The sequence below is a fragment of the Nycticebus coucang genome, chromosome 24, assembly GCF_027406575.1.
Source record: "Nycticebus coucang isolate mNycCou1 chromosome 24, mNycCou1.pri, whole genome shotgun sequence".
Lineage (NCBI taxonomy): Eukaryota > Metazoa > Chordata > Mammalia > Primates > Lorisidae > Nycticebus > Nycticebus coucang.
The window spans coordinates 29,139,100-29,164,468 of NC_069803.1; the positions used below are offsets into that span (position 1 = coordinate 29,139,100).

Genomic DNA, 25,369 nt, shown 5'->3' on the forward strand with positions numbered 1-25,369 from the left:
CATTAAATATACAAACATTAACAAAAGCTGATGAGCCAAAAAAAAAAAAGTCCATGCACACTCTTCACAATATCCAACACTACAGATAAGCAAAACAGATCTCAAATAATCAGCACACAGCCCGCGGGCCACAGGTTGGACACCCCTGAAGTGTACACGCCTTCTAACAACTTCATTCTGAACAGTCACACAGCGGAAACAACCTAATGTCCTTCAATGGCCAAAACACAAATGGAGGGAGACACTGCAGGAAGGCACACACGGCGGGTCAGTTTGGCCATCGTCAAGGGCTCTTTCAAATGTGAGATTCACACGGTGCCCTTTCCCAGTAACAGCTTCTCAGGGAAGTCACCTGATTATCACGGTGGCATCTATCTCCCTGCTCTGAGTGCTTTCCACACACCCAGGCCTGCCCCCAAATATTAATAAAATGAGTTTGGTTTACTGTTGCTGACGATGGTAATGTCGAAAGCAGGGTAATTTTTTCTTTTTCTTTTCTTTTTTGAGCCACACAAAAAGCCTCCAGATAAATCGATCTTAAATTGCAAAGCTTTTGTTTTCCTTTACTCGGTGGCGATCTCCAAATATATTTGCCTGGTTAGCAGGAGCCAGAAAGCATATCGGCTACAGAAAGACACAAGAGTAAAACACTCCAGAAAAGTCACAGAGGAAATATTTACTTTAACAAAGCAAATCCAAAAGGGACACGCCCACAAGGGGCCGGCAGCAGTGAAACTGTTCCGACTTACACATATGCATTTAGTCAATTAGATAAAATCTCTTAACTGGCACTTAAGTCATTAACATATTTGTAATTTCCATTTACCTGACTTTCGGAACAAAAGGTTATGATGTTATTTAAAACGTCACAGCTTCCAGAGGAAGGAGTTTCCTTTCTAAAAGACGGTACAGCATGCTAAGAGCCACATTAGCTGGGTAAGAAGCTCTTCCTAAGACGCAGGGCACCGGGCAAATTGCTAAACTTTCTGTGTGCTTCAGTCTCCACGTGTGTGAAACGGGAGGTAATGTGCACATCAAGCTCCACCCCCTGCGTGTAGGAGCCCCTCAACTTAGGGTGGTCGCCTTGATTCCAGTTACTCCTGGACAATGAGCCTTCCTGGCCAGCTGTCGCTTCTCAACACCCCCAGTCCCATGATACCACTGCTGCCCCCAGAATAAAGTCTGCTCCAACATAAGTTTCACAGCCAGTTACCTGATGAGACCCAGGGAGAAAGTAGGGCAAGGACAAAGCACCTTACTCCTAATACACTTACTCACAAGGGCCTTGGGATGGAGAGAAAATTTCCTGTTTTATTTTACACATATCATCATTTTTGTCTGACTTGTTGACATCACTTATTTCTTTCATTTAAAAATGCTAAGTTTCGGGCTGCATCTGTGGCTCAAGGAGTAGGGTGCTGGTCCTATATACGGGAGGTGGAGGGTTCAAACCCAGCCCTGGCCAAAACCAAAAAAAAAGCTAAGTTTCAATAAACACTGAAAAACCTTTGCTTTAAAAAATGAAACCACTGACCAGGTACTGCATGTCAATTTTTATCAACCTCGTGTTCTGTGCAGGAACGAAATGAATACGACAGTCGATCTCCCCAACAGTGGACGAAAATGAAGAGGGGCCCTCAGACAGCTTGAGGAACACACGTGGAGATCTCAAACCTTCCTTCCAAGGAGGAAACCGTTCACTTTTCTCTCTTCCAGATAGCAAGCGACACTCCAAAAAACCCCACGTTTAAAACAAGTGTAGGGATGTTTACTGACGTCCCTTTCCAAAGCAGCTGCTCAAAAGAACGTACTCACGCAACAAGGAAATCCAAGTGTCTGTCCGGACTAATGAATCCTGCCTGGGTACAGCACTACAGACTCCAGCACCGGGAGCTGCCAGCTGCTGCCTAAATACTATTTTCCAACATCTTCTGAAGGCTAGTAGTTATTCAAATAGATTTTTAAAAGAAAATGAATACAAAATATTGTAATTATTAGAAGATTATTATAATTAGACATTCTGTTCTTGCCTTTGATGTAAGGAGCAAAGTGGCTGTAACTGTTAGAAAGAGCGCAAAATGGCTTCCTTTGCTGCTCCTAAAGGTTACGTGATCTGGAGAGTGGAGACCTTGCCCATCTGGGTCTTCCAATTCCAGCTCTCACAGTTCTCATCATCTCGCCCCACTCGCACAATCAAAGGAGATTTTCACCTCTTGAATACCCAAATCCTTCTCCAGGTAAGAGAATACATCAATGTTACAAAATAAGAATCCTTCGATTCCCCTCCCCTCTAAGACAGGTAAGTGAAAATTTAGTTTACAGAAGGACAGAGGAGAAAAAAGGAAACAGAAAGACTTGTAAAATCCAGTCCTCAGATACCTCTGAGTTCTCAAAAAACTTCCGATTATCTACTGGAAGACAGCCTTTTCACTTTGAATGCAATATTTGATTTTTAAAAGTTGCACATTACGCTTTCTTCTCCTACCAGACCAATGATAGCTCAACATAAGAATACACCGTTCACCAGTCTATCAACAGCACCCGTGGCGTTAATGAGCACTTTCATGATCCACTTTTTGTTTACTGTACAAATAGCGTAACACAAATACAAGAACACAGGTTTACAACTCGATCCTTCTCAAGAAAAAAGAAAAAGAGCAAGAGAGAGAACAGCAATTTGCACATAAAGCCTGACAAATTAGTATTAATTTCTGACACCTAAGAATGAGATCAGCTCCACTGTACACTCCTCCACGAACAAAGCATCAATGGCCTTACAAAATTTACTACACAAGGTCCCCAACTTGTGTGCACTCAATGTTTCCAAATGGACATTATCACCACTGCCCTACACTTAGCATCTTAATACAACCTTTATAAGTTATCCAATTTTAAAAAACTGAAAACTGAAAAACTTCACAATTGAAATAAACCTGGCTAATTAATCCAACTGACCAACATATGTCTAAATCATTTCTTTTAATCTTTGTAAGCATTTTAAGATTAGGAAAATGGGCAGTATCACTGCCAACTTACAAAATCAGAATCTAAGGATTAGCTGAGTAAAGTGGTATCTCACATAATGAATGATAAAAGATCTGTTAAGTTCACTATGGAAAGAATAAAGTCCCATAAAAAGAAAACTTAAGCATGATATTGATAGGTGGAAGGGGCAAAAAAGCAGTTTCAAATGTACTGATAAAAGTGGTGGTTTTACGAAAATATCTCTTTATTTATGAAATAAATGTATATAATATTTTCTAGTATTTGTATTTTAAGTTTTCATTATTATGGGTACATAATAGTTATACGTCTTTATATTGCACATGTAATTTTAGTTTTGTGAGACAGAGTCTCTACTCTCTGGGTAGAGTGCCCTGGTGTCATCATAGCTCACAGCAACGGCAGTTCTTGGGCTAGCGATCCTCTTGCTTCAGCCTCCTGAGTAGCTGCGACTGCAGGCGCCGGCCATGACACCCAGCTAGTTTTTTCTATCAGGGTTTGCCCTTGCTCAGGCTGGTCTGGAACTACTAAGCTTGATCAAGCAATCCACCAGCCTTGGCCTCCCAGAGTGTCAGGATTACAGGCAGGAGCTGCCTCAACTGGCTGCACATGCTATTTTGACACAAGTACAGAATGTGAATTAATCAACTCAGAGTATCGGGGGTGTTTATCTCTCTGGCATTTAACATTTCTTTGTGTTAGGAACATGACAATTCCACTCCTGTTATTTTAAAGTATACCCTAAGCTTACTGTTGATTACAGTCACTTTCTTGTGCTATCAAACATCGTCCGTTGTACCTAAGGGTATTTTTTGCCCCCATTAGCCATCCTCACTTTACCCGCCTCCTCCCTACTCCCCATCCCAGCCTCTGGTAACCACCCTTCTACTACCTTCGCAAGGTAACTGTTTTAAATAGTTAGCTCCCACACATGAGTGAGAACATGGGAGATTTGTCCTTCTGTGCTTGGCTTGTTGCACTTACATTTTCTCCAGTCCCATCCATGTGGCTGCCAATGGCGGGATATCATTTGTTGGGCATTCCACAATTTCATTATCCATCCATCCATTAATGGACACTGAGGTTGACTCCCTATCTTGGCTGTTGTGAATAGTGCTGTAGTAAACAAGGCAGTGATACCCTAAATTCCTATCCTTGGGACACACCCCCAGCAGTGGAATTTCTGGGTCCTACAGCAGCTCTACTGTTGGTTGTTTGAGAACCTCCACACAGTTCTCCACACCAGTTGCACCAATTTACAACTCCCACCAATAGCGAATGAGGGTTCCCCACCCTCCGCATCCCTCCCAGCTTTCACTGTCGCCTGATAAAAGCTATTGATAAAAGCTACTTTAACTGGGGTGAGATGGCATTTCATTGTCGTTTTGATCTGCATTTCTCTGATGACTACTGATGCTGAGTAGTTTTTCATATACCTGTTAGCCATCTGTCTTCTTTTGAAAAATATCTATTCAGATCCTTTACCCATTTTTTATCAAACTATTTGTTTTTTTCCTATGGAGCTGTTAGAGCTCCTTATGTATTCCAGCTACTAATCCCTTGCCAGACTGGTAGTTTTGCAAATATTTTTCCCCGTTCTATTGGTTATCTCTTCACTTTGTTGACAGTTTCCTTTGCTGTGCTACTGTTCAAAAAAATTATGTCAAGCCAAATTTTACATCAGGTTTGTTCCCTAAATGTTAAGATACTGCCCCACAGCACATCCCACACCCCAAATTCAAGCCAGCGAGAAGGATGAGGTTGACCCCCAGTCACACAGTAGCACTGTACCCACCAGCAATCAGCACATCTCCATAAAGCAGGATGATCCCCCCACAAAGCCACTAAGTCAGACCAAGAGGCCTGCTCTGGCCATCTTCCTGGGGACAATTTTTAGGTAGTTGGATGCTGGGCAAAGTCTGGCACCTGGCACCAAGATTTTCCTGCTGGAGAGTGACAGAGTCCAGCTGCAGGGCTGACAGCCACTCAGCGCGGCCAAGACTAAGAGAAGATACAGAGGAGAGAGCATCTCCCACAGAGGGAACCACACACCATGCCAGCGTGACACCAACGTCCTCTCCTCCAACCTTGCAACCTGCTGACAGGGAGGCGGACTTCCCATTCTAAAGATGGGGAAACGAAGGATCTAAGAACTCAGTATTATTTGCTCCAAAGCCTGAAGCTAGTCTCAAACTCCTGAACGCAAGCGATCCACCTGCCTCAGCCTCCCAGAGTGCTGGGATTACAGGTGTAAGCCGCCACGCCGGCCTGAGAGGTTTGTCTTTGCCCAAAGGAGTTAAGTGGCACACACACAAAAAAACTAAGCTTTTAGCTGCAGAAGATCCATTCCAAGGGGAACAACAGTCACAAAAGTGAACAGATGCCTCCTTCAGAAAAAGCAAGTCATTGGTCATTAATGGTAAGTTAACTTTTGGTCAAAGAGTCTGGGCTATATTCTATGAACAAAGAGGAACCATCGAAGGTCTCTGATCTGACAGAAACAAGTTCATGGTACTACACCTGTCCGTAATGTTTGGAGGGGATGTGAAAAGGCTGGTTAACGTCTTCAGGGAGGGGATGGTACAGGGTTGCTGCGTATGAAACCACTCACACTCAACATTTTCTTCACTGACTACAGGACTGAGAACCTTTTCAGTCAAAAGCTTCTATAATGATAATATTTCACAATAAAATATTTTTCTTAAAAGCTCATATAAACATTTGTAGATTTCATTGGTTTTAGATAATGCTTTCAGAGAGACTATTTCAAATGACAGGCTTCCTAATTTTATTCTTAAATAGGCGGTCTTTTTATACAAGCATAGTCAACATGTAAATAGATTACAAAGTGACTACAGTTTTCCGCGAGCCATTTACAATGAGAACAATTATTTAATAGGTACATATTTATAATTGTGTTAATGCTGTTAAATCTTTTTTTTCTTTCTTTCTTTTTTATTGAGACAGAGTCTCACTTTGTGGCCTTCAGTAGAGTGCTGTGGCATCACAGCTCACAGCAACCTCCACCTCTTAGGCTTAAGCGGTTCTCCTGCCTCAGCCTCCCAAGTAGCTGGACTACAGGCGCCTGCCAGAATGCCCGGCTTTCTTTTTTTTTTTTTTTGGTAGAGACGGGGTCTCAACTCCAGCTCAGGGCAATCCACCTGCCTCGGCCTCCCAGGGTGCTAGGATTACAGGTGTGAGCCACCACGCCCGGCCTGTTAAATCTTTTCTTGAGGACTAGTCAAGTGCAACAGTGAGAAGGGGGGAAGAGGAGAACAAGCAGTTCCAGCTATAACTGTGATCAAAAGAGAAACTCACTGCCTGGGACCCAAGGGCACTGCTACATCTTTCTTTGGAGAATTCACAGCGAACACGTAAGCAAGGTGCTTTTGTATGTATAGAAAGAGGGATGGATGACAATTACATAAAAGAGGAAACTTGGCCAGGAAGAACCTTATGTTTAATGTGGGCCAGGCAGAAAAGCTGTGATTAGTATCTCACAGTTAGGAAGCACTCACTTTATGCGTCAAGCACTATCCTGAAACTTTACAATCCAGGAGTCCTCAAACTGCAGCCCACCGGCCACAAGAGGCAGTGTGATTGTATTTGTTCCCGTTTTGTTTTTTTACTTCAAAATAAGATATGTACAGCGTGCATAGGAATTTGTTCATAGTTTTTTTTTTTTTTTAACTACAGTCCAGCCCTCCAACAGTCTGAGGGACAGTGAACTGGCCCCCTATTTAAAAAGTGTGAGGACCCCTGTAACTCAATTCTCAAAACAATCCTATAAGGTAGTAACATTCTCTTTCACAAAGCTGTTTCTGATCTTTCTACACAAAATAAGCACAATTTTACATATGAAGAAACTGAGGAAGGGACAGGTTAAATAACTCGCCCAAGTTAGAAGGTCTGTGGCAGGGCATGGCTCCAGAAGGAGGATGAAGCCCCTCTGGCTCTCTTGGACCTCAGAAGGTAGTAGCAGGCCTTACTACTCACAGCACAGGATAGAAGGGAGAATCTGGAAGAGCACTTTTGATTACTACCACACACGTTCTTTATTGGAGTAATTTCAGACTTAGGAACACTGGGTTTCTCTTTTTCAAACCCGTCATTACAGGTATCACTGTGAAGCAGTAACTCTAGGATTAATTCTTTACCTGAAAATGGTCGTGCTGTGCAGTGGAAGTGGAAGAGAGGCGTTTTAAAGTATTTTTAGGTAACGAAATTGAGAGCGACCCCAGTGCCAGAACATGAGCTACACGGGCTGGCTGGAGGGATGAGCCCAGCAGTAGTTTTGTGTTCTTTTAAATTGGCAACAATCCTGGGCAAGGAAGAGAAAAAGGTTTTGTTTGTTCATTTGTTCGTGTACTTACGATGTGAGTAGAGCTGGGAAGAAATGAAAATGGAGCCTTTATTATTAAGTTTTTTTAATAGTGGTAAAATGTGCATAACGAAATGTACCATGTTCACCATGTAAGTGTACAGTTCAGTGGCATTACGTACATTCACACAGTTGTATCATCACCCATTTCCATAACTCTTTCTAAAAAAACTGAAACTCCATACTGTATTAACAAAAACTTCCTGTTCTCCACACCCCCAGCCCCTGGCAACCACCATTCTACCTTCTGTCTCTGAATTTTACTCACCTAGGGACCTCATGTAAGTGACTAACTTATTTCACTTAGCGCAGTGTCCTCGAGGTTGACCCAGGCTGTACAGGCAGCACTGGATCAGAATTCCCTTCCTTTTTAAGGCTGAATAACAGTCCATTGCATGCACAGACCACCTCTGATTTATTCATTCATTTGTCAATGAACTCTGAGGCTGCTTTTCTACCTTTTGGATATTGCAAATGATGCCACTATAAAAATGGGTGTACAAATACCTCTTTGAGACTCCACTTTCTTTTTTTTTTTTAGAGACAGAGTCTCACTTTATTGCCCTTGGTTGAGTGCTGTTACATCTACAGCTCACAGTAACCTCCAACTCTTGGGCTTAGGCGATTCTCTTGCCTCAGCCTCCGGAGTAGCTGGGACTACAGGCACCCGCCACAGCGCCCGGCTATTTTTTTTGTTGCAGTTTAGCCGGCTGGGTCTGGGTCTGAACCCGCCACCCTTGGTATATGGGGGCCAGCGCCCTACTCACTGAGCCACAGGCAGCACCAAGACTCCACTTTCAATTCTTTGGGGTATATACTCTGTAGTAGGATGCTGAATCATAAAGTAATTCCATATTTAATTTTCTGAGGAATCATCATACTGCTTTCCATAATGGCTGCATCATTCTACATTCCCACAAATAGCGCACAAGGAGTTGCAATTTCTCTACATACTCACCAGCACTGGTTATTTTCTTGTTTTTTGATAGCAACCATACTAATGGGTGTGACATGCTGTTTATAGGATTTTTCTAAAAATTATTACTCAAGGTTACACCTGTGCTAATCAACTTCACTACAACGTTAGTTTTTATTTGGTCCATAGACGTCCAAGACCTGCATCGATTAATGTGACTATATAAAGGCCACTAATTTTTGGAAAGTCCGCTCGAGTAGGCTTAGGAATTGAAAAGTCTCACAAATACGGTTTTAAACACAGTGTAAGGATTATAAAATTAACAGGAGTATTAAATTTAAGAAACAATGTACATGATAGCATTTATTTGGAGCAAGCTCAGACATGGCTTTCTACAATACTAACGAACGAGGACTGTTTGCAGTCCACACAGTCATGCTCCCTGGCTACAACAGATGATTCCAGGGTGAGAGAAAGTCAAAGGCAGCACCAGATAATATAAGCAAATATAATTAAAAATGCTAAAACTATATTAAGATCAACTAGACAAAAAAATTCTCATACATAATGTACATTTGACCTCTACTGCCATATAGTCTATTAAAGGTTTCCATGTACAGTTCCCATATTCTAATTATAATGTGTGGTTTAATCTCTCCAGCACAATAGTCTGAAGATAATAATTACTTATTATCCACACAGGTCACAGATTTTGGCTTTTAAAAAAGAAATGAATCCTCATCGAGACCTTATGTACAGTCTCAACTGGTGGTGATATCATATAAAGGAACTTTAATTAAATAGCCTCTAAGTAAATACATATATTTATTATTTCTGTTATTAGTAACTTATTTTAAAAGCCAATTAAGAATGCCAAGAAATGTAACCTAACTTAACATTCAGAATTAACAGAACAGGTATTTTAAGGCAGCTGTTAAAAACTCCAACACCAGAATGGTTAGGCCTCTATTTTAGAAATATTTTATGGATTTCTATAAAAACATAAAATACACTGACATGTTTTGATGAAGACGTGTCAGGTTCAGTTTTGCATCTATGTTCAAATATTTAACACCTTTATAAGCAATTTGTCGAGAATTTTAATCCATCCCAAGGGGTTACTGACACACAAACTCAGACGGAACCCAGCACATTTAGTATACAGTAGGAGCTCAAATAACACTGTTTCATCCGTCATCTGTACTGTTCACCATCAGCTATAAAGTTAATGAGAAAAAAATATCGACTCCCAGCGGGGGCCACTGTCTGTGCAGACTCTGCCCCGTCCTCCCTACATCCACGTGGGTTTCTCCAGGGACTCCGGTTTCCTCCCACATGCTCACCTGCACCTAGAGATGTCCCAGTCTGAGCCTGTGGAGTGCATGCGAGAGCACACTGTCAGGAGGGGTGTCCATCCAGGCCTGGTGCCCTCCTCAGGCCCAGAGTTGCTGGGCTAGTCTCTGGCCACCTGTGACCCTGAACTAAAAGTCAGTAGGTAAACAGTCATCTTTCCTAAATGTATGCATCACTCACGTGTATGTCAAGGTTTAGTATTAGAAGTGTTTTGGGCTAGTTCTCGTGGCTTACACCTGTAATCCTAGCACACTGGGAGGTGGAGGTGGGAGGATCACATTAGGCCAGGTGTTCTAAACCAGCTTGAGCAACATAGTGAGACCCCATCTCTATTATTTTTGTCACTAAAAATACACCACAGGAACTTGGCTCTTATTTATATCAATTAGCCTTTGGGAAAATTGGTTTCTGTTATGCCGTTTTGCTTAAAGCCAGAGTTCCAAGAACTTATCAATATTAAGTGAAGACTTATTGTGAAGGGTTTTAGAGTAAATTTCCAAATTTAAGTACAATTTTGCACATTTTTGCTATTACATTTGATGGTCTATACAATTAACAGCTAAGACCAAGTAGTCACATGTTACTTGGGGATAACACCCAATAAGGTCCCCAGCTGTAGGACATGGTTTTGGCAAAGTTACACTAGCTATGTCATTCACTGACATCTCAACCTTTCCTGAACAGATGAACTATTGTTCAAGACTTGGGACACTGACGAGTCTTAGGCAGAGAACTCAAGTACTTTTCAGTTAATCCATGAAAGCCGTTTCACCTCAATGAAATTTCACTTAAAGAAAATGGATTTAAAGCTCTAGTTGTATTGTTTCAATAGATCTTAATTTAATGTATTTACTACGGCTCACTCTTAAAATAATTAAACACTTACCTATTATTTTTAAAAGCTAATTTAAATATAGTTACCTGTTTTAACTGACTAATGAATACCGAGCTCAGTCTGTGTTCATACAACCTTCAGACTAAGAATGCTTTTCACATTTTTAAGGGAACTATGCAAGAAGTCTTACATGGGCCACAAATCCTAAAACCCTTTACAGAGAAAGCCAATCAAATTTTTAAACGGAAATTGCCTTTTGTACTGCCTAACCAATAGCATTTTACATAAGTGTGTATGCACCTGTAACATATATACACACATCCACCTGCCTCTGTTATTCTGCAGGGTACCTGGTCTACAGCATTATTTCTTTCTGAGTCTCTGCCCACCAAAATGCAGGCTCACTCTCCCATGGGGTGAGAGCTAGTGGCCCAGGCAGGGACTACATTTCCCAGCCACCCTTGATCTAGGTATAGTCCCCTGACAATGGCATGTCAGTGGAAGTGAAGTGTGTCACTTCAAGGGCTTTGCAGAAGCAGTCATACTTCCTCCACAGTCTCTTCCCCCCTCTCTAGCTGAATGCGGAGGATGGTGAGTCCCTAAAGGATGTCAAAGCAACCATGAGCCGGGACTACTCACACTGAACAACACATGTCTATTGTGTTAAACCATTTTTGTTATTAGTTATTGAGAAAACAAACTGTAATAATCTCTAACATACACGTAGATTGGCTGCCTTTCACATTAAACCAACTTATACTTAATTTGGAAGTTCTCCCAATCATCCTTCAAAAAAAAAAAAAGAGAAAATCCCGTGAAAACAGATTGTTTATATTGCAGAAAGCCGCCTGTTTATTCTACCCATCAGTCTTCTCCTTGACAACTGGCTCCTGTTGCTCTTTTCTGTTTACTGTATGCTTAGATGAATTTCAATTTAAAACATCACTATAACCACATTTCAAATGAGCCAAAATTTAAAAGCTCTTCCTGCTCCATGTATGTTGTTCAAATGCTGATGTGCACTGAGCCATCCTCACATTCCACACCACGACGAGGTTACAGCAGCAGAATTTAAGAGTGGGTTAAAAAGCCCCTCTCTAGTTCTTTACTGTACACAAAGCCAACAACGCAGGAGTGATACATTTCCCTTAACCTTGGAACCCTAGGAGGTCTCCCAACTAGAACTTCCCAAAGCAATGCAACCTTGACATTTTGAAGAGCTGCATCTCCATACCCTCACTGATTCAAAAACTTGTCTGTGATACAATATATGCTGCTGGAACGTGGATTCCTTCACACATCACTGGCAAAATGGGGGTGATACAGTAAAATGGAGAAGTACTGTTGGTTGGTGAGTAACTCCTCCCAGCATGTTAATGTTCTGAAGCTATCAAGGGCAAGATTTTCCCCGAATAATGAGAGAAACTCTGCAAAGGAAAAAAAAATGCTGAAAATCCCATCAAAGTACCTTCCTTTTGTCCAGTAATGGGCAGCTGGTTCAATCGCTTCAGTACCTGCTATGCTCTCTCCACCAGGGCTACCCCTGAAGCAGAGCTTTAATTCTGGTAAACTTGACCTCTAGTAGAAGCTGACATCTATAAGAATCTACATATCCTAGGATAAAACAAGACCTACAACCATCTGGGTATGATGCTGAGTGCAAATGTCAGCCGAATGTTGACTCTGCAAGTAACCTTATTTGAATTGCCATTGTTTTTCCTAGTGCTCTAGTTACAAAGGTACGTAGTTTTAAGTAGTCTGGCCTTAATTCTATTTTTTTCCACAGCCCTGTTATTTTTAGTGTGTGATTTTGCAGAATGAGAGGTTTTTCAGGAATGTGTATCTCACATTACAGTAGATATGAGTCTATCACTATTAAAATAGTGGGTTGCAGATGCCAAGCAATAAGCAACAAGCCACTCTCGCACCTCTTAAAGCCCCAATCACAAAAAATGCCTGACAAATGCCATCCCCTTAAGAGGCACACAGACTCCTTCCCAGATGACTACATCTCAAAAGCCACCTTAAAAGCATTACACAGTTGCTAACAAATAGCAGAAACTCCCAAATACAGTCCACAATGCAACAAACATATTCCAATTCTCTATTTTTTCCAAATTTATAACGTAATTGCTTTTAACTTCAGCTTCATTGGCAACTTTTGTTTAATCTGCAAACTGAGTAATGAGTCCTTTTTTGTAGCTTCTCTTTTCTTCCACCCCAAAGGCAATACCCTCACCTACTACATCCAACCCAAACCATTTCAGATTGCTCAAATCATGTAATTTTTTATTGGAAGGCATAAATCAGTTTGCCTTCTATCAATAGAGAGCAAAATGGCAGCATTTTCAATACACAGTAGATGGCTATTTATAAATACTTGCTCGATTACTCAAAAGCCGCACTCTGCCCAAACGGAACAACAGATTTGGCGTCTTGTTCATTTTGATCCAGCATCACGAGTCAGCAGACCATCCAGCCTCCCCCTGACCTGGGCATGCCCACACTCCCCAGGCGCCTCTCCACTGGCCACTGCCTCCACTGCCCTCACCCTTCTCTCCATGAATCTATCAAGCAAAATCTAGTCTAGTCATTTTTATTCTCCACTCTCTTAAGAGATTCTGGGCTCTAATGACACTCATTTAATATCTATTAGGTTACTTCTTCCCTTTCATTCACCACTTTCTTTTTAGGAATCCTATCCTTGGCACTGATTTCAACAAATACAACATTTCTGAAAATGTGAGACAGAAAATTTACCCTGGATTGAATATCAATTTTCCAAGCGCAATAAAAGGCCTTTAACCTGGCACTTCTGAGCACCAACAGTGATCATTTGTGTTCATCATGACCTTGGAGTATTCAAACTTCCAAAAGAAGCTCTAGAGTCAAAGGAATATTCAGTTACGTCCTATAATTTTAATGCCACACATCTTCACGGTACTCTAAATCTTAGGCATAGCACACGGCAACAGCAATTGATGAACACGCACTCTCACCAACCTACTCTAGTTCAAAGTTCCTATCACTGCTTATACTCCTGGCCCCATTAAATCACCTACAGAGCTTCTTCTGCCCACGCCACCCCTCTATATGGAAGACGCCTGGAGCTTGGGTTTACCAAAAACTCCAGAGTGTCTAGCACATGCTCCTTCTCCTGCAGAATGATTTCTGTAGACACTGGTAGGAATCGACTGTGCTGCTCATTCATCTGGGCACTGCTTGGGGATCTTCACAAAACCCAGGCTTTTGGCTCGGCACCTGTGGCTCAAGCAGCTAAGGCACCAGCCACATACACCTGAGCTGGTGGGTTTGAAGCCGGGCCCACCAACCAATAATGACGGCTGCAACAAAAATAGCCAGGACCTGTGGCGGGTGCCTGTAGTCCCAGCTACTTGGGAGGCAGAGGCAGGAGAATCGCTTGAGCCTAGGAGCTGGAGGTTGCTGTGAGCTGTGATGCCACAGCACACTATCCCAGGGCGACAGCTTAAGGCTCTGTCTAAAAAAAAAAAAAAAAACTCAGGCTTTTCAACTCCATGCATTCCTGAGCCCATCCCAGACCTCCTGGAACATCATCTCCAATGGTGGATCCCAAATACTTGACTTCCCAGGTGATTCCAGTGCACAGCAAAGGCTTGGAAGCAACTACTCTCCCACCTCGAGGACAGACCCGCTGTTGTCAGTGTTTCCAACAGGTCGACAGAGAACTGACGCACGGGTGCAGCTTTTAGACGAAAACTGGAGGGCACGGTGGAACCTACACCTCCTCTCTGAAGGTCACAGGGTGGGGAGGTGCCACTAGCACCAGACAGAGGACAGAGGGAAGCATGAATAGAAAGGCCTAAACTCAGACCCAGCGGCATCCCTCGGCCTCTCAATCCCACGCTCAGTCACAATCCACTACAAGCTATAAACCTACTCTAATTTCTGTGCAGCTTAGTACATTAAACTAGAAACCGGAGGTCTCAAGTACGCCGGGAAACCCCAGGGGTTCAAGAATATCATTCCTTCCATCGTCAATAAACCGAAACAGCAAAGTCCCCAAATAAAGCAAAGTAATTCTGTTTGCCCCCCGGCTCGGTCAGCAGGACTCCCAGCAGTGAGAAGCACTCCTGACACAGACAATGGGACCTCCGCTGCCAGCAGTAAGGTCCCACTGTCCCATTCACAGCCTTCCTCTCCACCAGCGACCAGTTCCACAGGTTACTTCACTCCTCTAAACTTACTTCTTCATCTGCAAAATGGGCACAAAACACTGGTGAAAACTGAATGAGACAATATACGTAACAGAACTTTCAATACAGTTCCCTTTCCTCCTCAGTAATGTCCCCTCTTTTTAAATTTTAGTCACACATTCTGACGATCAGTAGCGCTCAGCTTAGTTCCTCCGAGTTATCACATATCTGTCCTCTTCTAACCCTAACCTAGGAACACAGGTCCTGGAGAGAGTGCTGTATTTATCACGGCTCCTCAAAAACCAAAACAAACCTTATCATCATTAACTGTTTACCAAAACTCATTCAAAACCTACCAGTACCTAGATTCAGACTCACTTCTTAGGACAGATTTTTTTTTTGTAAATTCTTCAGGTCCCAGTTCCAGCACAGCAATGGCTATTAAACCTTAGAGAGGGTGAGAATTATTAGGGAGCTTGTTTAAAACACAAATACCATTCTCCACCAACAATTTTATAGTTGATTCAGGCAAGGATTCTCAATGGATGCTAAAACTATAAGGATTTTAGGAACCATGACATTGACACCTTGCCAAAGTATGACTCCCGTGAGGTATTTCTGATCACAAAGGGGAAAAAATGTTCCTTCCTAAGAAATCTTGGCAGTCACACTTTAACCAGGAGATAAAACTTAGCATCACTCACAGCAGGAGAAAGTAAGTATAAAGTGTTTATTGATATGATGTGAACACGAAGCAGAAAGCAGTACTTTAGACAAAAATTTGTGGCCGTAATATAATCCAGCCCTTCCATGCAACTTCAAGTTTACCAGACATAGAGAGGACAGATGACATGAGGGAATCCAAAATATGAGATGCAGAAGAACCGGCCTGGACTCTACCAGAAAGGTCAATGGCATGAGGAAAAAAGGGGGGAGGAGGATTGTGCTAGAGTTACAGGAACTTAAATGTGATGCATGAATTGTTATTAAATCCCTGTTTGCACAGGAGGGAAAAAAAACTATAAAGGAAACTATAGGGGACAACTGGACAAATTTGAATACGAAGGAGCTAATGGATGATCTTAAAGATTTAAGGATGAATAATTACAGAAATATTGTTAAGTTTTTCTAAGGTGGGATAATGGTATTGCAGCTTTGTAGAACTATTCTAAATACTTTGTATTTGAGGAGAAGTATTTACAGAGGTGCGATGTCCTGATATATGCTAAACACACACACAAATATATCTATATTACCAACTACTAAAGCCAGGTGACTGGTAATAAATGTTCACTTTACTAGTCTGCATTTTCTCTGCATGCTTAAAAGCTTCCATGATAAAGATTAAACAGAAAATACACATTCCCTGGCCAACTCCCTGAGGCTCTGATTCCTTCAGTCCGCAGTAAGGCCTGGAGGCTGCATGTTACCTGCCCTGTGGGCTCTCCTGAAGGGAGAGGAGAGCGTGTCTGCCCTCTGAGGGCCGGGCTCTGCATGTCCCCACCCGTCTGTTTGATTGGCAGCTTCCCAAGCCATAGGGAAAATTTGCTGCCTTTCTCCACCTGCCTGGTATATTGCAGATGGAATGAAAAAGGAGCATAATAAGACAGAAAAAGCCTCTGCTTCAGGGACCTACGGTTCTTTGAGAGCAAGTGGTCGTTGCAAACAAACATTAACAACTCTACCTCTTTTCCAAAGTGCTATGAAGAAAACTGTATTCTTCTTCAAAACTGTTGTATTTACCTTCCTGAAAACTGAATATTCTAATTTCTCCCTAGAAATGAATGATAAGCACAATCCGTACTCTGTTAATGACCAAGATAAAACAGAAATAGCTTCCTCGTGTTTAAACAAGACAGAAAGACTGTATGCAAAAGAAAATTTTAAAAACCACTTGTTTGATGTATCAAGAGAAAAGAAATAAACAAGAAATTCTTTGTTAGCAAAAGGCAAAATACCTGAGGGGTGCAGTCCCCAACCCCTGGTACCAGTCTGTGGCCTGTCAGGAACTGGGCCTCACGGCATCAGAGCCTGAGCACCCACTCCTGTCCTTCCCTCCCACTGTCCACGGAAAAACTATCTGCCATGAAACTGATCCCTGGTGTCAGAAAGGTTCTGTTCTGTGGCCTGTTAGGAACGTATCCCCACCCAGCATGAGGTGAGCAAAGCTTCATCTGTATTTGCAGCCACACCCCATAGCCTTCATCAACACCTGACTTCTGTCTCCCGTTCCCTCCCCAGGCCCCCCAAGCCGTGGAAAAACTGTCTTCCTTCCACGAAACCACTCCCTGGTGCCAAAAAGGTTGGGACTGCTAGGTTAGGGTACCGTGGTATGTTTTAAGCTATATTAAAATAAAACAACACACCAAGATCTACCCATAAGAGACATATATAAAATCTAATGTTGAATTGTATGTAGAACTACATTAATGTCATTGTCACAATAGTCAATGAATCCTCTAAACAAATCCCAACTTTACTAAAAATTCAACTGGAGCCACAAAAGAATCTATACCTTAAGCTAAGAAAGAAAAAATGCACTTAACAGAATTAGTTCCTAAACATGAAGCTATCTTAAAAAAAAAAAAAAAAAATTACAAATGAACTTTTCAAAACACATACCAAATAATAAATTGCACTAAGCAATTTTGAGATTCTTACCCCCCAAAAAGAAATTAATCTTGGTAAACAATTCAGAAAAACCTCCAAAATATATGGCTTAAATAGATACATGCATTGCTTGAGCTTAAAATATCAGATTACTGAAAAAAAGAGACCACTTTAAAATACAGTTCCATTTTTAGCTGAAAATGCAAATTTACAAAATTAGCTGATAAAATCAGCATAACAAGTTTCTTGGAAAGTCTAATCTGCTACAAGTTTTAACATTAAGAATGAGATACAGTGGAATCTCTGGAACTTGACTGCCCAAGGGACGGTAAGAAACTGGAGGTGGTCAACACAGGGAACGAGGCCCACTGTACTGATGCACACGTGTAGTGCTTGTCTCGTGTATGAAAACAGGTAGTCAGGGCAGGGGAGTGGTCAGCCACGGAGAGCAGAACCTCTAGTTGTGATTGATTTCTGGACTAGATTTCAGGAATGCTCGACTTCTATAATTTTGATGCTGTGTTTCTGGGTCATTCTGAAAATACTATGTCCACATCACTAGTTGAGTTCTACTCTAAAGCCACTTTGTCATCCTTCCCTTGAAAATTCACCATAAATGTCAAGTTTTTACTGTTAGTGTTCGCAAAAAAAAAAAAAGAAGAAGAAAAAGAAAGAAATAATCTTCAGAGATGTTCTCTTCCCATTCATTCTCCTTGAAAAAGTATCTCAGTCTCAATTTATCCTTCCAACCCCCACAGCTAACCATGTATTATTTCTAGATTTTTTCAGGTGGGACGAGGAAGGAGCATAAATCAGAGGAGAAAATTGATGTGATTAAATCTACCCCTTTTTCCTTAATGGTACCAAAGCTCTTGCCCACCACAAGGTTATAAAAAAATTTATCATTCTACATTTTCTTCTAATGTTTTTACAGCTAAATATGTTACGTTTACATCGTTAATTCTGTAGAACCTGTGCTTTACAGGTTTCTAAGAGGCACAATTAGATAGTCAACTGCACCAGTATCATCTGTTAAAAAATCTTTTTCCATTCGTGGACTAGAAATGCCACCTATAATCTATCAGTTTATTTCCAGATTCTTTATTCCCCTTCACTACCTACTCGCTTAATTCTTCTGCCAGCAGCACAAGGGTCCACTTATCACAGCACATGTACTTTCTGACAAGGCAAGTCTCAATGGTTCTCTTTTTCTTCAAAGTTGTTTTGACTATACTTTTTCTGGCTCAATTCCACTCTAAGTTTCCCCTCAAAAAAACCCCACCGAGACCAGGCATGGTTGTTCATATCTGTAGTCCCAGCCGCTCAGGAGACTGAGGCAGGAGGATCCCTCCAGGCCACGAGTTGGAGGTTGTAATGAGCTATGATGCTGCCCCTGCACTCCAGCCTGGGCAAAGACCCCATCCCAAAACAAAGAAACCATTAAGCTGCTTTTAAACCATAATTTCATTAAGTTTATGAACAACACTTATTAAGTTATAATACAATCTGACGTTATCACAACCCTGCGATGAGCAGATCATAGAAAGTTTTCTTCCCACACTCACAAAGGTATGCACCCAGTCTCTTTGTGTGTCTATGACTGGTACCCTGGGCCCTAGACAAACAAGTTTCCTTGTTCGTAAGGTAACATTTCCATTCTTAAATTACAAAATCTTAGAACTAGAGGAACATTACACATCACTTCATCCAACATCATTTGTAATCTCAGTTATGTTTCCTCAAACCTCCTTAATAGAATAATTCCAAAATTAAACAGAATTATTATACATTTTACGGACAACACAATCACGAAAGTATCATTTACATCCCATAAAAGGAAAAGAAGTGGGCTACATTTATAGACAACTGCTTTGAATTTGAGAATCCTTTTAGAACGAGATTCATGCTTGGGTTCAAGGAAATAGAAAACACGGACCATCGAGATGCCCCAACTGCTTTCAGACGCTCATGTTTCCAAGTCACTTTGTTACCGTCCCGTTCAGGGAACAAACTTCGTAATATCAGATCATTCCTCTCCCAAATCCAATGTCCATCTCCACATGGAATAAGCTTGCAACCCGTGTTCATTGAGCCTGGCTACTTAAGTGGAGCTTCTGAAACCATGGCCGCCTAGGTCCTGTCTGCCCTAGGAGTCCCAACAAGTCCCAGGTACCTTATTCCTTTATAAGCTGCACTATATTTTACTCTCAGCGAGAATCAGGTAATGTTCTAAAATAGTCAATAGGAACAAAAAACCATAATATACTAAGCACCCCAGATATAGGGGTATAGAAGGAGGCTGGATATGTAGAGAGCTGTGAACCTATGTTATACCAAAGTCTCAAAATGGAGCAGGGAGTGGGGAAGCAGGTGTTAAAGCAATGCTTTCGAAGTCTGCAAAGTTTCAAGTTGATGGTCCCATTATGAAATGGGAAGGCACATTTTTTCTACCTGAAGACAACACTACCCCATCCCACAAAATAATGGGCAGTTGATCCTCACCTTAAAAATGGGAAATAACTCTAAAGAATGTTAAGTAAAATCTTCTTTTACTCTAAAAGAGAAGGGTGCACACACATAATAATTGGGAGAAATGACTTGGCCGTGACATCATGACATCTGATGAAATGTTAAAGACCCACGCTGTGCTGAGGAGCACTGACTGTACACCAAGCACCTGTAAAGGCGGCATGGCAGCAAAGGCAGGGCCACAGCTGAAGGAGAAATTTACCCCTGACAGTGCAATAGGCAAACTGAACCACCTGTTCCTAACAGCAAACCATCCAAGAAAACATCTCACTTTCTATTAACATTATACTAAAGTGAAGCCTGATGTGAGTCATAGTCCTGGCATGAGTGACTCATGCCTGTTATCCCTGGAAAAAGCATCCAACAACAGAGCAAAGGATACCATCTAGTAAGTTACATGTTTACCAGTTAGTGAGGGTACAGCACGCATTAAACAGACCTTAATCACACAAGAGTGCTCTGCAAAAGCAGGCTCAGGATACCAAACCACTCTACAGACAGTCACTCTTCCAGCTCCAACTCCAGCCCAGCCAAAAATATTTCCTTAAATCCTGTAAAGTCATTTGGTAAAAAATACAAGTAGTTGCATATCCACAGAAGCGCACCACAACCTTAATGTCCAAGGAAACTAAATTATCTTAAAAAGGCATTGTGCTTTGTCCAAATAAAAGTCAAATAAGTTTATGTTTAAAAAAAAAAAGAAAGGCATGTGAAGACAGGTATTCATGTTTTAATGGAATCAGTGCAGACAACATACAACTTCAACTGAAATCTTTTCTTAGAAATGTGACCCAAGTGATATAATTCCTACTTTAATCTTTGTCATGTGACCACATGAAATTAGCAAAGTTTAAATAGCAAATATGATTAAGGGAACTACAACCCCAAAAGACCTGCAGTAAAAGCAGAGAAGACATATGTTTATACATACTGACAAGCAATTGTTTGCCAAGAGATTAAAACAAGAAAAGAATAAAAACCTTTCTCTGAAGTTTTTACATATGAATGATTTCCATGCAAGCAACATGCCTAGCAGGTATTCAGAGAGCTTTTGGAGTCGAAACCAGCCTACTGGAAAAAGATAAATAAAATTCTTCTTCAGTAAATACTGGTTTTGATGTACAGCCATGTTAGAAGAAATAACTTAACTGAATTATCATGTCTTTTAATACCTTAACTTTATGAAATATCTAGTAGTATATTCTAAAAGGACTTTTAAAAATTAGACAAAAATCACAAGCATCTTTTAAATATATATATATATATACTATATCTCACCGCAGATCTTAGAAGTTAAATGAAGATCAGAAAAAATATATATACTCCCTTACAAAAACTACAAAAGCTATAAATGATACACTTAAAATGTACTTTTTACTTTGGCCCAAAATCTGGACTTCTACATTGCCCAAATAGAATTAAAGTTTAGGTGAATTTGGGGGCAAGGGAGGATTTGTTCTGCCTAAAAAGATTGTGAAACTGACCTCCGATTTCAAGTCCTGAAAGCTTACTACTAATAAATGCCTATGACAGATTCCATTAGAAACAATTCTCTCAGGAATTTTAACCTGACACCAACAGTTTTCTAAGTACCCATGCTTAGAAGTTTAACACACGGACATAGGTGACTTCAGCTTGTTCAACAGAAGCCTAGTTGTTACATACATGGCCTTAAATTCCACTAGTATTTCAAAACCTCTCTCTTCCCCATACTTTCTCTCTTCCCCTTCATTATTTGCATCTTACCAGCCAGAAACCAAAAAAAGGTGTCCCCAAATATCAAACACCCTTACACCTGATTCAGTATGGATGTGAACGTTAGGGATGTTTATGCATTTAGGTCTCAAACTCAAATCATATTACAAAATTTTATTTGCCTCCAAGTTATGCTCACAACAGCTAAAAGTTAATCAATAGCACTTTTTCCATTTTTTCCCTTTTTTCTTAAAAATGTATCAGCAGGAAACAAAAAATCTGCAGACAAATGCAGCTAAAAAAAAGGTTCTTGGTTCAACCTAGAAACACCAGTAAACAACTCTAGGAAGATGGGGAAACTCAAGAACCACCCTCACTTCCCCTGTCCTGAATTTGCATTCAAACTGTGGAGCACAAGGTTCTCCCATTCACTCTCAAAATTTAATTCAATCTCATACTTTCTGAAATGTTCCTATTTAAATAAATTCTAAGAAATGTGGACAAACCATTCCAAGGATAATGAACTTCATTTCAGGTAATCTGAGTATACCTCAATTACCTGAAATGCTGAGTGCCTGAAATCCACTGGGCCTAGGACTCAGGGGCAGTCAAGGCAAAATGTCCTCTCACAGAAGCAACCTACTGGAAGAGCTTGTTCTTGAGTAATTTATCTATGGTAACAGTTTTTTCTTTTGCAAATGCTCTCACCTACAACTCCCTTCCTTCCATAATACACTCAAACTGATTGAAGTTGGTGGGCACAGATTTACTAAGGTTTTCATGGGATCATTTCCTTAGTTTAGCCAGTGAGGTAGTCAGTTAAGGCTCCTGGCAAAAAAGAGCATCTGCAAGTGGTCCAGGTGGCTAATTGGTTTTCTAGTGGTGAAGAGTTAACAACACCAAATGCTTGCACCCACCACATATTATCCAATTTTCACCTGTCAACTAAAAGGGCACGTCTAATCCAGCAAAAAAGTCATTTTTCCTTCAAAGAGGGTAGAAGTCTGGAGTCAATCGCAGGGGCTGGGGTTGCGGGAGTGGGGGGCGTGGAATAAAGGACGGCTCAAGAGAGGCGGCCAGGGTTTCTCCACAGGGCCCCATACAGGCCACTGCAGAGAGAAAACGGGGTTAGGGGGCACGATGTCTCACCGGGGGACAAAACCGAGCGTAAACCGACTGGCGGAAGGTTCTCACCACCACCCCCGCCCCAGGACGCGAACTGGGGTGCAGATAAAAGGCGCTAGCGGCTGGTTACCTTGGGAAACGGGGGAAAGGGACGACAGGGATACAGAGGTCTGCAGAGAGGAGGGGAAAAGATGAGGCGGGGTCTCAGTCCAGAGTGCGAACCAGGGACAGAGAGAGTCAAACAGCAGGACCCGGGCCTCCCCGGGCCAAAAGGCGTGGCCAGAGAGCCACAGCAAGCGATGGTCTTTTTGAGACGCCAGGGGAAGTGCGTGGCCGGGCCCGTCCGAGGGGTAGCACCGCGCGGCGCCAGGAGGGCGCAGGGGCCCAGCGCAGGGCCGGCCCGCCACCCCCGCCCCCACCCCCGCAGCGCTCTTACCTCCACACCTGCCCCATCTGCAGCAGGTGGATGACCGACTGCCAGATCCACACGGAGAGGCGGCACAGGCGCTGCGCCCCCGGCGTGGCCGAGCCCCCCGCGCCCGGACCGCCGCGGGCCGCGCCGTGGCCGTAGCCGGCCCCCATCATGGGGGGGCCCCGGCTGCTGAGCCCTTCCACGGCGCCCAGCCCGCCGCCCGTGTAGTCCTGCACGAACCAGCGGAAGCTCAGGCTCTGCACCAGCAGCGACGGCACCAGCACGAAGAAGAGGGTCAGCCCGAAGAAGCCGTAGTCCCCCTTGCGGTAGTAGTCGAGCGCCAGCCACAGGTCGGTGCCCACGTCCCCGAAGAAGACCAGCAGCGCCAGCACGATCCACAGGCAGTCGAGCCACGGCCGCTCCACCTGCGGCGGCGGCAGCGGCGGTCGCGCGGCCGAGGGCGTCGGGGGGCGGCGGTCGGCGCCGGCGGCCGCGGGAGGCTGCAGCGGCTGGTCCCCCCCGTCGGCGGCGGCGGCGCTGCGGCGCGGCTTCCTGCCCAGGAGGGAGCGCAGGCAGGCGGAGCGGCAGCCCCAGTAGCACGAGGAGGTGTTGCAGCAGTGGCAGATGTGCAGCGAGCTGCTCTCGCCGGGCTCGCTGCCGTCGCCGCCGCCGCCGCAGCCGCCTCCCCCGGGCTCCCCGTCCTCCTCGCCGCCGCTGCCCACCGCCTCGTCCAGGTTGTGCAGCTGGGCGAAGCCCACCCCCACGCCACCGCCATCGGATTTCGCCGCCATCTTGACTCTCTTCCCAGCTCCGGAGGTGGGGGGGGAGGGCCGGGCTGGGGGGGGGAGGAAGGCAGGGAACGGGGAGGGGGGGAAACGAATGGAGAGGAAGGGGGGCGGGGAGGAAGCGGGGGAGCAAACGAACGAGGGGGGAGTGGGCCAGGGAACCCCCTCCGCTTCCGGGTAGTCGGCGTCACTTCCGGGCGAGCCCCCCAATCGCACGGCGCCCGCAGCTCCCCAGCCCTACCCTCCCGGCCAAGATGGCCGCCCTCCTGTGCCTCAGCTGCTGGGCGGGGGGCCGGGGGGTTCTCCCCGCCAGGGCTCCCCTTCCCCTCTTCCGTTGACCCCGAAACCCATCAGGTTGACCCCTCAGCGTTTCAGAATCCCGCTGGGCCGAGTGACGCGGTCCAAAATGATCCCTGGAGGGGGCAGTGCCAGACGTTTTGGGGTCCCCTTCCTCAGCGTCGCAGCTCACAGCTTTCCTCCTGGAGAAACGCCCCCTAACACCCTCCCGGCTGCTGGCGGAGGGGCGGGACCTCTAAGGGAAGGGGTGGAGCTAGTGCAAAGCAGGTGATTACGTGTCACTTCCGGGAGATAGGATGACCTCATTGTGTAGTTAGACAACCTCTCCCCCCCACAATCTAAATGGCTGTGTCTCACCTCTTTGGCTGTTTCTTTTCTTTTTTTCTTTTAAATCTCTCTCATATTCCTACCTTATTTTGAGGGTCTCTAAAAAGTACATATGGGTTTAGATTCCCACAAACAACTTACTGATTCTCACTTCACTTTAGACACCTCTCCTCCTCTCTTACCTCTGTTTACTCCCTCATTTTCTTGTCACTGACAACTTTAACATATTTTGCAACAAAGTTTCCATCACTCTATTAAGAAAACTCCAGTTAAAAATCAGCCTGGCTGTGGCTTAAATATTGGAGCGAGGATTGAATATTATGACCTTGAGTTTCATTTCTGCACTATCAAATTATATTTCTAACAACTTTTTTAAAAGTGTGCAATTTAAAAACTCTGTGACCTTAATTGGGAAAATTCAGAACTATCCAGGGCTTAACTTGTATCAATTACTTGTTCGAGCTATGTAAGTGTATAAAGTGTGCCTTTCAGAATTGTTTTGGTGCTAAGTCTGTCAGTAAACATGGCTTTAAATGAGTGAAAATGTTATCAACGTGCTATATCATTAAAAATAGGTGCAGAATACACTACTTAAACTTAGCTGACAAATTACAAAAGTGAAGCAGCACTGAATGGATTTGAATTACAATGATCTTCCAGTGCAAGTGTGTTTGAAGCCAAATCAAGGTATATGGTTACAGTTATTACTGGTCAGGTGAAATGAACATTTCAAAGTTTAAAAAGACAGAAAGAAAAACCCTGGATTTTCTCTTGTTGACCTTCCTAGATTTTTTGGACTCATTTTTCTTATTCTATCTACTTCTCCCTTCAGTAAACTCTTCTAGTGCCAATAAATGTCTTTAGAATGTTAAGGGGACAAGTAAGGTAATATTTGTATGGCACTGAGGTTCTCTGGAAGAAGATGT

At 43.1% G+C, this 25,369-nt stretch overlaps 1 protein-coding gene across 1 annotated transcript in view; it reads right to left on the minus strand.

The window, feature by feature from the left end:
• XKR6 (XK related 6) overlaps positions 1-24,904 on the minus strand; it is a 205,414-nt gene extending 180,510 nt beyond the window's left edge. The window contains exon 1 of the mRNA XM_053578447.1: positions 23,059-24,904. Within this exon, the coding sequence (XP_053434422.1) occupies positions 23,059-23,825 (767 nt within the window). The 5' untranslated portion in view covers positions 23,826-24,904. The remainder of the gene's footprint in view (positions 1-23,058) is intronic.
• Between the last annotated feature and the right edge of the window lie 465 nt (positions 24,905-25,369).